This window comes from Cotesia glomerata, linkage group LG6, assembly GCF_020080835.1.
Source record: "Cotesia glomerata isolate CgM1 linkage group LG6, MPM_Cglom_v2.3, whole genome shotgun sequence".
In the NCBI taxonomy this organism is placed as follows: Eukaryota; Metazoa; Arthropoda; class Insecta; order Hymenoptera; family Braconidae; genus Cotesia; species Cotesia glomerata.
The window spans coordinates 6785281-6799349 of NC_058163.1; the positions used below are offsets into that span (position 1 = coordinate 6785281).

At 33.6% G+C, this 14069-nt stretch overlaps 2 protein-coding genes and 1 long non-coding RNA gene across 3 annotated transcripts; 1 reads left to right on the top strand and 2 right to left on the bottom strand.

The window, feature by feature from the left end:
• Positions 1-1220: 1220 nt before the first annotated feature.
• On the bottom strand, positions 1221-2910 carry LOC123267311 (CCR4-NOT transcription complex subunit 6-like). Its single transcript, XM_044731876.1, has 5 exons — positions 2823-2910; positions 2290-2665; positions 1819-2204; positions 1425-1742; positions 1221-1340 (listed from the first exon to the last, which is right to left on the bottom strand). The coding sequence occupies exons 1-5, from the start codon at positions 2908-2910 to the stop codon at positions 1300-1302; spliced, it is 1209 nt and encodes a 402-aa protein (XP_044587811.1). The 3' UTR covers positions 1221-1299.
• A 3397-nt stretch (positions 2911-6307) lies between these two features.
• Positions 6308-10949, bottom strand: LOC123266758. The gene is made up of 3 exons (XM_044731157.1): positions 10933-10949; positions 9625-10489; positions 6308-7039 (listed from the first exon to the last, which is right to left on the bottom strand). Exons 2-3 carry the CDS (start codon positions 10440-10442, stop codon positions 7015-7017), a joined length of 843 nt encoding a protein of 280 aa, XP_044587092.1. The 5' UTR covers positions 10443-10489; positions 10933-10949; the 3' UTR covers positions 6308-7014.
• A 438-nt stretch (positions 10950-11387) lies between these two features.
• Positions 11388-12593, top strand: LOC123267069. The gene is made up of 5 exons (XR_006509957.1): positions 11388-11661; positions 11742-12080; positions 12161-12229; positions 12285-12365; positions 12445-12593. It is a non-coding gene; the product is annotated as an uncharacterized LOC123267069 (long non-coding RNA).
• Positions 12594-14069: the final 1476 nt, after the last annotated feature.

The window sequence follows — 14069 nt, forward strand, 5'->3', positions numbered from 1 at the left end:
CATGGTCGGTTCGATAACTCAAAAACGAATCATCTGAAAACAAAAACCCAAATTACTTTTTAATCAGTAAGGATGTAGTTATCGTCGCACGTGCGAAATTAAAAAAATTTTTATTTCAAAGATTTTTTTTAACGGGATAAAACAAAAAAAAAACAGTAAGATTAGTGAGAAAATTTCCAAACAGTCGCCATTTTTTTAAAATTTAAATTTTCGAAATTCCGTAATTGCGATGATAACTACTACCTTACTGATAAAAAAGCAATTTGGGTTTTTATTTTCAGATGATCCGTTTTTGAGTTATCAAACCGACCATGGAGGAGCAAATTTTTTCTAGTGCTCTACGAGATTGTTAATAATTTTGTAATAACTAAATATTTTTTAATAAAAATTTAGGGTAATAATCTTTAATGTACCCTTAATATAATAAAAAAAAATCCGATTCCCAAATTCCTTTATTTTCCCTGACAAAAAAATTACAGAAAATCACCTCTTCTTTTCGATCGTCACAGTGATGTTCCCCCTTAAAAGAGTCTTACAATAGTTTTGGTTTGTGTCACGTTTAAGATCTTAAAAAAATGACAATTTTAAGACGATTTTTTTTACACGGGACTAATAAAACTTACGGTAGGCTAGCTAAAAATTGTGGCTATAGCTGCAGAATATTTTAATCTATAGAATACAGATTGTTTTAATCTATTATATTTATTATAATCTAAGAAATATTTTATTCTATAGAATAAAATTTAAATTGTTGAAAAAAATTTAAAGATCACTTACCGACAAATGATAAAGCTGGGTCGTCCATCTCACGATTATCGTGAATTGAACAGTAATTTTTAAATAAAATTTCTTTTGTTGTAGCAGGTATGAGCGAAAAACCAGAAAAAAGGATTTTTTTTATTCAAACATAGTATACAAAACAATCTTTTTTAATTATCAGTCCAACGTATGGTAGTCTTGATTTTTTTTTTAATTATAATTTATAATTAATAATTAAAAAATATATTATGTAATACTAAATTCCTAAAGATTAAAAGAATAATACAAATTTGAATATTTTATTAAATTTTTTTATTTTAAATTTTTGATGTATATTTTAAAAAAATATTACTTTTTACTATTTTACTTGATTATCATAAATAAATATAATATTGACTTATTATAAATAGCAACATTCACACAAAACAATTTAGACATATTACATTAAATTAATATCTTTGTATAATCTCAGACTATTTTTTTTCGTACTTGACTATCCCATCTAGAAAGTCGACCGAGTAACTCCTACATCAAATCCATTTAAGCAGTCAATTGAAAAGCCGCTATCACTGGGAAATGATCTAAAAAAAATGAAAATCATAAGCAAAAAATTTCTAGGCTTTCAAAATTTTAATTAAAAAATCAAAAAACAGAATTATACATACCAGATGGAACAAAAGGGTGCGGACAGCCCACTACACTAAACATATCGAACCATTCTTGCGGAATGGGGCCGTAGACTCCGAGGCACATCAAGTTGGAGGACGAATAAAATATATAATCGATCATCGCTTTGAATCCGTATGTGTAATTAGTATACGGCATAATCTGCGGACTGCAGGCTGATGACAGATTTAGCGGGTGGGTAATTTTGCCACAACATTCTCCACCCATCATGTTCACGATCGCGTTGATATAATTAAAACCCTGGAACTCAGGGTGACTCAGCGGCAGTTGACCCGTTGACAGGAATTGGAATACCCCTGTAAAAATATTTAATGTTAATTATTGGACATAATAGTTGATGGCAATAATAATTGGCCGAGCTTAGAGACTTACCAGAATCCATCAGTGAATTGAAATCACCGCAGAGCAGCACCTTGACGTCTGAGAACTTAAGGATTCTTTCATGACAATTAAAAGATCTCCTCACGTTCTCTACCATGGAGATGATTTCTTTGGTCAACATCATGGATTGGATAGTTTTTACATCCGGAAATTTGGGATCCCAGTGTAAGTGTGTATTAGCCACCACAACCAACTGCTCAATGTTATTTGGATCAACTGGTGGTCCATGAGTCCAGGCGGCTGCAGTAGTCTTTAATACAGCTAACAGTCCGATGTTATCGCGAGTCCAGACACGATTCATCATGTCAGAGGAGTCGGCACGACCCTGCAATGCCAGAGCTTTGTACTCTACAAGCTTTGACGTTTCCAAAGAAAATCTAAAATGATAAAATATATTAGATTGTAAAAAAAATTTGATTTAATTAAAACATTAAATAAGAATTATAAAAATTTAGTACTCACTTATTAATTTTCCAAAAAATGGCACATCCATCGACAAGCCTTCTCTTTGGCTCCGACATCGTCGAAGCTCGTGACTTCGGAACAAAGACTCCCTCGTATCCCATGTTCTGGAGGTTGGGAAGGAAAAAGTAATCAAACTGCTCCATCTCGACTTCCTGGAGGCAGATTATGTCGTTGTTATACTGATATATTTCGGACATCACATTCTGTCCTCGGACTTGCCAATCCAGGTACTCCCTTGGGCAATATCCGTACATTGTTGGAGTAGCATAAGAGCTACTCAAAACGTTGTACGTCATCACCGTGAAAATACACGAAGGTCGTGATTCACTCAGTGGAGCCGTAGGAATCCATGGCCGGGATAGAGGTGGACAAGCTAAAAATGATAGATTCATGATTAATAATTTTGAAATTTTTTTGAAAAACTTCAATGAAAAAATAATCAATGGATAATAAAATTTGATTTCATTTTAGCATCACATTCAAAAATAAGTTTATTAAGTTAAAGTTTTATTGGAGTTAATATTACTTACCACTTTTTGTCAATTGCTCGTTCCACTTAATACTCTTCATGTTTTTTTCAGTAAAAACTGTACCAACACCATTCGTTACAAAATTCATTGTTTTATTTTTAAATAAACTTTTGAATTTAAATTAAGGTAAGAACTTCAGTCTTGAGACACAACTGATTATTTGAAAGCCAAAACTTGGAATAACTATACTTCAGAATATGGCAGAATCGGCCCTTTTTTCCCTTACCTTCAAGAAATTGAAAACTAACTATCGGGCAACTCTATTTAAAACGATAATGGGCAATATTTCCTTTTTTTCCAGACTAGATCCTCCAATCAACTGCCTTGAGACGTCAGGTAGTAGGCAGCCGGCTTTTTAATTTGCAGAACATTGTAATGGTCATTTAAATTATCATTCGACATTAGTATCAAGAATTTATATTAATTATATGGGGTAGGTATTACAAAGATGACTACAAACAATAACAAAAGGACAATCTATTTTTCTTAAACCTGGAGACTACCCGCATAATAAATATAATGGATTAATACAATGTAGGCACTTAAGTTAAGGATTTTATGATAAGCAAAGTATTTTTCTAATTAAAACTTAATTTAATTTTAGTAATTTCTTAAAATGTTTTTTCCGATTTTGGGAAAAAATATCAATTAACTACATATATATAGAAATTTTTATTAATTCGTTAAAATTTATTACAATAATTTATAAAAAATATAAATATTATATTATAATTTATTATAAATACTGTTTCATAGTAAATTCTACTGTAATTACTAATTTAGTTAGATATTAAAGCAAAATTATAAATATTTTGTTTCGATAGCTATATACAATGCCTTTCAATGATTCGTAACAGTCAGAAATATTACGGAAAATGGAAACATCAAAATTTGAACAACTCTAAATAAAGAAAGCACTTAGTAAAAAATTAGGACGACGGTTGACCCTGAAGGCCATCCCTGCAACTTCCCGCTTATTTTGTACTAAAGCGCTAAAAATTACACATTACGTTTTTGAGCTCTTCGAGCTCAAAAATGTGATCTTTGTGTCATTTTGAGTTCTTCGAGCTAATTCGAAGTAATTCCGAAAAAACACTTTTTTCGGTTTTCTTCCGACAACGATAACTCACGAACGAATCAACCAATTTCGACCGGACTTGCAGTGATCGACGTGGTTTTTTGGTCTTAAGAGCTGATTAGATTTTGGAATTGATCGGTGAAATTGACCGCGATGGAATCGGTCAAGCCGTTCAAAAGTTATAAAAGGGTTGCATACATACACACACACACACACACACACACACACACACACACACACACACACACACACACACACACACACACACACACACACACACACAGGGACATGGGTGTTTTCGAGGGACATGGGTGTTTTCGAGAGTATCTACACCGCTTTAAGCACGATGACTCTTCGGAGTGCCTGTCTTGCCCAGGAGCTGCTGAAGACGCGGAGCACGTCTTCTTTGTATGTCCTCGTTTCGATCCACAGCGTGAAGAACTGGAGAGGATCCTGAACCAGAGAATGCAACCAGATTCACTAGTAGAAGCAATGTTGTCATCAGAAGCTGCCTGGAACGCTACCAACACGTTTGCAACAGAAGTCCTTAAAGACTTGCGTTCAACCGAAAGAAAAAGAGCAAATAGCAGAAGATAGAAGGAAGATAGTTAACACCTTAGCCACCAGAAGGAAGAGCAGTAGCTAGATCCTCCCTTCACGAAGTAATGCCTGACGGCGGTTTCCATGAGGGATTAGAGGAAAGAAGGAAAAGGGGTTTAGGGTTTAGTGGGTAGGGGCGTTAGTGTCGAGTTAGTATGACGCTGCGTCGAGTCGCCACATATCCAGGCCAAACAGCTATGCCTAGAATCCGTAAAAAGGATTCCTCCCCCTAAAAAAAAAAAAAAAAACACACACACACACACACACTCGGGGCAGAAGAGATACTGCTACCGGGCGCATCTTCCCGAGCGGATGGGAGAACGCTCGCTGTCCTTGGATGACTCTGAGTCTCTTAGTTGACAAGGTACAGAGGGTAGGAGCTAAATAAAATACGCTCCCCTGGACAAAACTTTCCTTTATGGGTTTGTCACACTAACTGACCTACCTAGAAGAAGATCGTTTTCTGTTGTAACCCACTGGGTGTGTTTGGAACCTGTGTCGTAGTTTCCGACGACGCAGGTCACGGCTGATGTGAGCTTGCTTTGCTGAGTTGTAAGTTACAGCAGTAGATCAGGAGCTAGCCACCTCGGGCCTTGATCAGGGAGTACGCAGTGAGTGTTAGAGATCGGAATCTTCACCGCTCCGAGCGAGTCTAGTCCGTCCGTGTATTCCGGGACTGGCGAAGTGTCGACTAGGCCTCAGGGAACTGGGGTAGGAGTATTATCTCCGAGGGTACACCCGTTCCTAGTTATGACAACCCGTTCCACTCCGTACGATGCGCTGGTAAATCAAAAAAGTATAAGTAATTTACAAGAAACAAACAAGTGTGGAAACGGGCTACATGCCTAACAAGCAGAGATTGACGCAAGCACTGAAATGAAACATTCGCAAGCGCTCAAACGCCTTGAAAAGCTGATTAGTGAGTTGAACGATTTCGTCCAACCAAAGGTCAACATTCACAAAGAGATAAAGGCCAAGATGATTGGTGTAGCTAACGCCCTTCAAAGGTTTGAGAAGCTGGACGAGGAGTGGCGCTCATCATTGCAGCGCATTTCCCATGCTACACCGGAGAAAGCCTGTCAGGCTGTTGTCGTGACTGACGAAGCAATGGACACCGGAGCCGAAGGTGACGGTGAATCAGTCGCGGAAGACAAAAGTAAAGCCAGCAGCAAGTCAGGTAAGAGAAAAGATCGACCTTCTGACCCAGCAATCAGCCAAGTCGTGAAGAAAAAGGATTTGTAGAAAAGCCCTCCGCAAGGAGCGGCAGTACGAAGCGACGAACAGGAAAAAGCGTCGGTTTGGCAAAAAGTTCAGTCCAAGAAAGAGCTAAAGCGACAGAAGAAAGAGGTGCTTCCAAAGCAGATGACAAAGGAGCCCCGATCTGAATCCATGCGAAAGAAACCGCGGAAATAGATCAGACCGGTATTACACCGGTTTAACACCCGATTTTTAACACCGCAAAAGAGCACTGCTACACTGGTATTAATACACAGGTGTTACATAGCGGTGTTAAAATGAGTCCATTTTAACACCGCTTTTTTTACAGTGTATTCAAGTTGTAGTAATAGGGTGTTCTAAAAAAAGTCGATAATTTTTTTTTTCGATTGCATGTGAAATTCTTGTTATATATGCTGTAAAAAAAAAGAGCGTGTGTACAGAGTACACATGTTAGAAGTGAAACTTCTTTGGCAAACTCAATTTAAAATTTATTAATTAATAGTTAATAGATTTCAAAGACAGGAACATAAAGGATTTATGCATATATAGTATTGAAAAGATTAAATGAGAAAAATTTACACTAGTTATATCACATATTCTTCCAATTTATTTCTTCAATATGTACAACATTATCTGATGGTATTTGTAATGGTATGGTTGTCACTAAAGCCTTATGGTAACTAAAATATGAAACATACGTTCTTGTTTCAATATTTTCTAAATAACGTGTAAAAATGGGATCTATTGTGGTTCCGTATTTAGTTGTCGACATGTTAGGATTATTATTTAATTGCAGACTAAATTTTTCATGTAAAAAGTTAATTAATGGTGTCGAATCGTCAGATGCAAAGTTTACGTTAAAATCACCACCTAAAAGAAGAGGTATTTTATCATAATCTGTATTAGTAAGAGCAGCACCTCCATGGCTATATGCAAGTAATTGTTGATGAAGAAAAGAAATAATATTGTTAAGCTTTTGATTGACAGATATATACACTGCAGCGAAGATAATTTTTTTTCCATCAAGAGATTGACATTTAGCAATACAAATATCACCAGTTACTGTTGCTCCCAATTGCTGTGATGATGATTGCATTGCTGTCATATCAATATTTGGCGTGACAATATTACACGTATTATTATTTTCGTTAGAGTAAATTCCTACTCCTCCTGCTCGAACATTTGGTCGTTTAAATTTTACTATACAGTTGAAATTAGGTATACTTATATCTTCAGAGTCATTTAACCAAGTTTCAGATAGAAGTACGATGTTTGAAGCCTGTATAACAGAATTTGTTAGATCCTGAGAATGACTTCGAAGACTTTGACAGTTAAGAGTGTATACAGTTAATCCATTATTTTGGCGTATGAAATTGAGAATTTGCTTATCTATTCTGTTTATCTGTTTATCTGTTTATCTGCTTATCTAACTGTTTCCAAACAGTTCATTGAAAGTCTTCGGAATTCATCTTGTAAATGAATCATTGTCGTTGATGGTCTTCTTCCATGATAAAAAGTCAAATCATTACCACTTGTAGTAATGAATAATCCTTCGATATTAGTAACTCGTGATAAAGCAACGTATACTAATGATTGAGAATGTTTCTTATCGTATTCGTAAACAATTTCAGAGTATGTGCTTCCTTGAGACTTGTGTATTGTCGTCGCCCAAGCACAAACTAATGGCAGATGTAACCTTTTAACATTAATCGTTTTGTTATTATTTAGTGGTATTGTCGACGATCTTCTTCCAATTGGTACAGCTGTTTTACTAATATTATTAGCCGCAACATGACCAGCAACTTTTTTTCTAATTTTTTTACCAGTTTTCGGCGAACCGGGAAACTCAAGCCATGCAAAAGTTATTTTTCCTGAATCATCTCGTTCAATGCATGCTAATTTTCCGACAGCGCCATTAGCCAAACCATCTGAGACATCAATATTTGTTGTTATCATATAAAAAATACCTTGTACAAATACTGTTTCATATGGTAAGCCTCCAGTGTCAATAATTGACATTTTGTGCAATTTCTGTCGTACAAAAGCTTGTTGTTCTGTTGATGTGCATCCAGTATAAATGTCTTGAGCTATTGAAATATGTTTTTCTGAGAATCATCTAAAATTTTTTTATTGTAAGTTTCGACAGCGTGGTTTGTGTTGTATAAACGTATTGCACGGGGATATTGTGTGTTGGCTTCGTCGACAGTAAAGAATCGCGATTGTATTAGTTCCAATTCATGACTTTCTAGTTGTTCACCGTTACCAATTTTGGTTAAAATTGATGAAAATAGTTGATTAGCTTGCCTCATTACTTCCACTTAAGCGTAAAATTTAAGACTTCTCCACAGAATTGGACTAACAATTGTTTGTTTCTGCTGTTAATAAATCGGCGTAGCTCTGACTGGCGGTAATTGACGCAAATCACTAATTAAAATCATGTCCAATCCTCCAAAATTAGTGTCGAAGTTTCCCGTAATTTGTTTTAAGCGTGAATCAATATGTCCAAGTAATTCAGCACTAATCATGCTTATTTCATCAATAATTATAATTTTTTCAAATTTAAAGAGTGCTCGATACTGATGAGCTACTTCAATGCTTAAGGGAAGTAACTTTGAAAGAGTAATCTTGAATGCTGTATGCACCGTGGTACCATCAATTGCTACAGCAGCTTTACCAGTCGAAGCACATGCAATGTATGCATTGCATAAACCATCAGTATTTGTAAAACGATTATAAATATCCATGATAAGCCGGATAACAAATGTTTTGCCACAACCAGCTGGGCCAGTCAAGAAAATTTGAAGAGGACTTTTATTTGGAGATAATAGATGTGATATTACACGTTGTAACAGTTCAATATGTTTGCTGTTTGACATTCTCATCAATTTACAAAAGTCTGCATTTGACATCAAATTTTCTTTTTTCTTGGCAATGGGTCCAAGTTTGTTCAGTACAGCCAAACGAATGTCAGCATTGATATCTGAATTCGCATTTTGAAACAAATGTTGATATGGATCAGGTTCAGCGCATCTGGTCGCTGCATCTTCAACATCATCATTTGCAAGATTAATATCATTACGACACAAATTGTGACAAATTTGAATCGTCTTTTGAATGTCAAGATTTGATTCAAATTCTCGTCGACGATTTAAGATCAAATCCTCGTTTTCATCATATATTTGGATGAATTTCAATTCCGACAGAATTTCTGCATCTTCGTTGTGGAAAGGAAAGTGTAAGGATACCAGTTCTCTTTTATATTCGTTTAAATCTTGTGCCATATCAAAGTTACGATAGCGAATAATACGTTGTTTATTTCTCTTTAAATAAGTTCCGTTGCTCTGAACAGTATATTTTGCAACAAACTAAGCGAGTGTGACATTTTCCAAGTCTTGATGTCGCTTTTCATATTTGTCGAACCAATCATCACGCCAAATATCAGTTGAATCATCTCCAACACCGATTGCGTCTAATTCTTTTTGAGTTTTTCGGATTCTCTGCCGATCAGTAGGCCACATTGTGGGAATAGTGGTTACAACAGTGGAACATTTGGACATTGGCTTTCGTAAAAGATACCAAGCAGCTTCTTGACTTGTCATCTCTACACTATTTAACATATTGACTCCGATTTTTCGAGTAACTTCAACAATATCAAACTCTGGATGTTCATTCATAATTTCGATAATGAGACGTTGAAGATGGCTCACTCCTCTGTTGGTTTTATTGGCGTACTCGGCGACGCAAGCGGCACAAGAATACTCTTCCGTAATAAATTGAATATCCATGTTAGACTTCACAGTATTGAAAAGAAATGGATTAAATGGATTGTGACGAGGTGAAATGAGTCTTTCAGATAAAATATCCAATGGTGGTAAATGATCGGGGATTTGTGGATATTTAAACCCGTTATACACTGACATCATTGGAATTTTATCTTTATTCAATGATGTAAAGCACGTAGTGCATAAAGCAATCTTCTCTATAGATGTAAGAGGAAGAATTGTATTTAAAATCTGTTGATGTTGATTAGATGCAGATTTGAGATCTCTTTTAAACCACAACCTATCACAGACTGAGCAAATATGTCCGAACGGGTTATTGATGAATTTAGTCTTAAACTCTTCATGAGCTTTTTTATGATGATAAAAAGTAGAATAAGGTACACGCAAATCATTAGCCTGGAAGCCTCTCGTAACGTTGTTGATACTTGGCGTCGTTGTAGTATTTGGAATGTCTCTAATAATAAAATCTGCTTCAGATAAAATTGCACCCTCTTGATCCCTAGTACACGGATTATCTGTTGAAAAGGTTTCAGTAGATGGAGCATTTAGTACTGAGTTTTTAAGGACCATCGTAGATTTTTTCCGAGCTCTATACTGACGACTACGGTCGGCTGGTGTTCTTGACGTTTTTGGTAAATCCGAAAGAGAATTTTCTTGATGTATTTCAGCTTGAACATCAATCGACGTAGAGCAGGTTGACTCTGAAATTGCAGAATTTTTTAGGGCCTTCTTCCGGGCTCTATACTCACGACTACGTTCTGCTGGTGTTTTTGACTTTCTTGGTGGATCCGAAACAGAATGTTCTTGATGTACTTCAACTTGAACATCAATCGACGTAGAGCAGGTTGGCTCTGGATTTGCAGGATTTTCTCGGGCCTTCTTCCGAGCTCTATATTCACGAGTACGTTCTGCTGGTGTTTTACGTTTTTTTCTAGGTGACATCGGAGTGCAGCTAATAGATTGTTGATCAATGTATGTAGTTAAATTTTCTGAAAATAAAATAAAATTTGAAATTTTCGAATTTACTACATATGCGTTATGTTATATAGTAATTTTATTTAAACACTAAACTAAAATAAAAAGAATTTATAATTTCATTTTTTGAAATTTTTAATTACTAAAAAAAAATTTAATAACAATAAAAATAGATAATGAACTTAATTAATGACAGGCAACAGTGATAGTATAAATATTATATAGAATGCAATATAGAGAATGTAGGTTATACATGGTACTTTACGCATATTCATGTGATCAAAATAAAAAGAAAAATGTAATTATTAAAATAATTAATTATTCAATTAAATATAAAAAAATAAATATATTATTAACATTACATCAGTTAAATAATGTATACCTTACTTGATATACATTTATTTCAAATCTAATAATAAGTATTAATGAAAAAAGAAATAAATAAAGTATTACTTACTGCGAACAACTGCTTGATCAACAAAGATTTCTTATTAACTGTCAACGAACAATAAATATTTACTACTAGTTACTATAAAAATATCTGAATGAATAAAACAGTATAAACAAACACGAGGTTATAAAATACATAATAGTAATAATATTTAAGAGCAGTGTACCTACAGTCTAAAATACAACGCATGCACACATGAAAATAACATTTCTATAGTGTAAAAGTATAGTTTTCCTTTATATCTTTATCTTTTTCTCTCCGACTACGTACATATATGCGTCCTTTAATGTGACGCTCATATTATGATTATTGTGACGCTCATATTATGATTATTGTGACGCTCATATTATTATTATTGTGACGCGACCTTGAAATTTTCATATATGTAATACTTCTATATGGACAGTTTAAATGGGAAGGAATGTCCCACTATTAAGGTGCCGACATATACTTTTTTCTCTCTCGTCCCAGATACCTGGTTCACGTTGCGCATGCTTGAGAATTCCCCATGATATTAATAGAGGGGGAAGAATGAGGGGAATAATTTTGTGGTTATGATTCTGTTTACAAATATATTTATTATTGTAATTCAGAAAAACAATTATAAATTTTAAAAAACTTTTGTTTTTATTTAAATAATATTCTTTTTCCAACAATCAGTTATTGAAAAATGGTGAAGTTGTGTTATTTATGTGATAGAAAAGCGTCGAGAGCTGACAATATTTCTTTGCATCAGTAAGTGCAAATTATTTTTAATTTTTTAGAAGAAATCCTTTATTATGTTATTAATAATATTTAAATTTGATCAATTTTAGATTTCCGAAAAATTTGGAGATACGTTTAAAGTGGCTAAATGCTTGTGGATTAACTGAAAATAATGATGTAAAAAGAACTTGCATATGTTCCAGACATTTCAAAGCTGATGATATTTGTCAATCAAGAATTTTTGGAGTTGTTAAATCTTCTATAAAACGTAATGCAGTTCCTACACTTTATTTAAAAAATCCACTCAGTATTGATAAAACTAGTAAATTACCACCAAACACGCAGCTATCGGAAGTATTTGATGAGAATGGAGTCAGCAATCAATCGTCATGTTTTTCTGAGAATAATATTGTCAACCAATATAATGTACTCAATACTTTGCAAAAAAAGTAAAATAATAAAATTTATGTATAAACATAGAAGGATAGTAACAAAAAAACTATTTATATATTATTTCTACTATTTGTAGGTCCAAAAAAATGTTTTAAAGTAGACAATACTGAATGTTAAACCTCAAATAATAGTAGCATTCATTTTGGTAAGTTTAATGGAAAAATTTAATTTTTTAATATTGTTAAATATTTTAATTCCAGGAGCCCCTTGTAATCAATCTGATTTAAATGAATTTATAGAAAATGCAAAATCAAATCCTATCAGCGAAGACGAAAATACTGGTGAGAATAAATATTATATTTTATTGTTAATATTTTTCAAATATTTTTCTAATTAATACTGTTTTATTCTTATTTAAAGTTCCACATGAAATTGATTCCCCAAATCAATTTCGAAAGCGTAAATTTTACGAGCCTCGTCATGTTAGTGAAATTTCAATATCAGATTTTGCGACGCCTAAAAGGAGTAAAAGAACCCTTTCTTTAATAAAAGAGACTGATAAAAAAAAATCGGATAAAATAAAAGCAGCTACAGAGGCAAACGAGGAACCTCGAGAAAAAAATTTCATCTTTGCAAGATTTAATAAATCATCTTAAGGAAAACCGTATGTTAACTGATGAGAGTAGTGATGCTCTAATGGTATAGTATATTCTAACTAATATAAATTGTATAATTATAAAATTGTAAATATTTTACACAAATGTTATGGATCACGAATTTAACTAATAATTCAGTTTATTGATGTTTTATGATAAGGTATTTATCATCAAATATTTGTAGCAATTGTGCATATTTACTTTATTTTTCTTTTCTCAGCGGATTTCGGTATAAAAATTTTAACTAATATTAAATATTTCGCTTATCAATATTTACAACTTAAGTTTGTTTTATTTTAAATGGAAAGATGGCGAAATGAAAAAAAAAATGTCAAATTTTTAGATCGATAATTTTCTTCATAATATTTTTTTCTATGTAGAGTATGATGCCAGAAGATTTAACAAATATTGCAAATATGAAGGTTAAAGATGGAAGAGGATACACACCGCAAGTCCGTTCTTTTGCATTATCTTTACATTTTTATTCGCCTAAGGCTTACAGATACGTTCGAGAAAAGTTCAATAACAATTTACCATCTGTATCAACTATAAAATCTTGGTACAGAGTAGTGGATGGATCTCCTGGATTTACAGATGAATCTTTTAAAGCTATTGAATTGCGATGTGCAGAGAAGAGCGGTATAGTTAATTTGGTTCTGGATGAAATGTCAATAAAAGAAGAAATAATTTATGATAAAAAAGAATTTCATGGAGGCATAAGCTTCGGGACAGTACAAAATTCAGATTCTGCTTACTCTGATAATGACAACCCTATTACAGCAAAAAATGCATTAGTTTTAATGGCAGTTTCGATGAACGAAAATTGGAAAATCCCAATTGGTTATTTTTTGGTTAGATCATTGAATAGTGAAGAGCGGGCAAGTATCTTGAGATTGGCATTTGAGCTACTACACAAAGCTAATTGCAAAGTTTATTCATTAACATTTGACGGAGCAGCTTCAAATATAAGCATGTGCAATTCTTTAGGTGCTAATTTGAACTTCGAACCCAATTTTAAGCCTTACTTTACTAATCCGGCGACATCTGAAAAATGTTATATATTTTATGATTTCTGTCATATGATTAAACTAATACGAAATACTTTTGGAGATCACAAAATAATCAAAACCGTTGATAATAAATCTATTTTGTGGTCATACATTGAGAAATTGTATGACCTACAATACAAAGAAGGCTTGAGAGTAGCTAATAAGTTAACCAAAAAACACGTTAATTATCAAAACAATAAAATGAACGTAAAATTAGCCATACAAACACTTAGCGAAAGTGTGTCAAAAGCTTTAAAGTTTTTACAAATAATTGATGATCCAGAAATCCAAAAAGACTTCGAAGGTAGTTCTGAAACAGCTTTATTTTGCTTAAATTTTA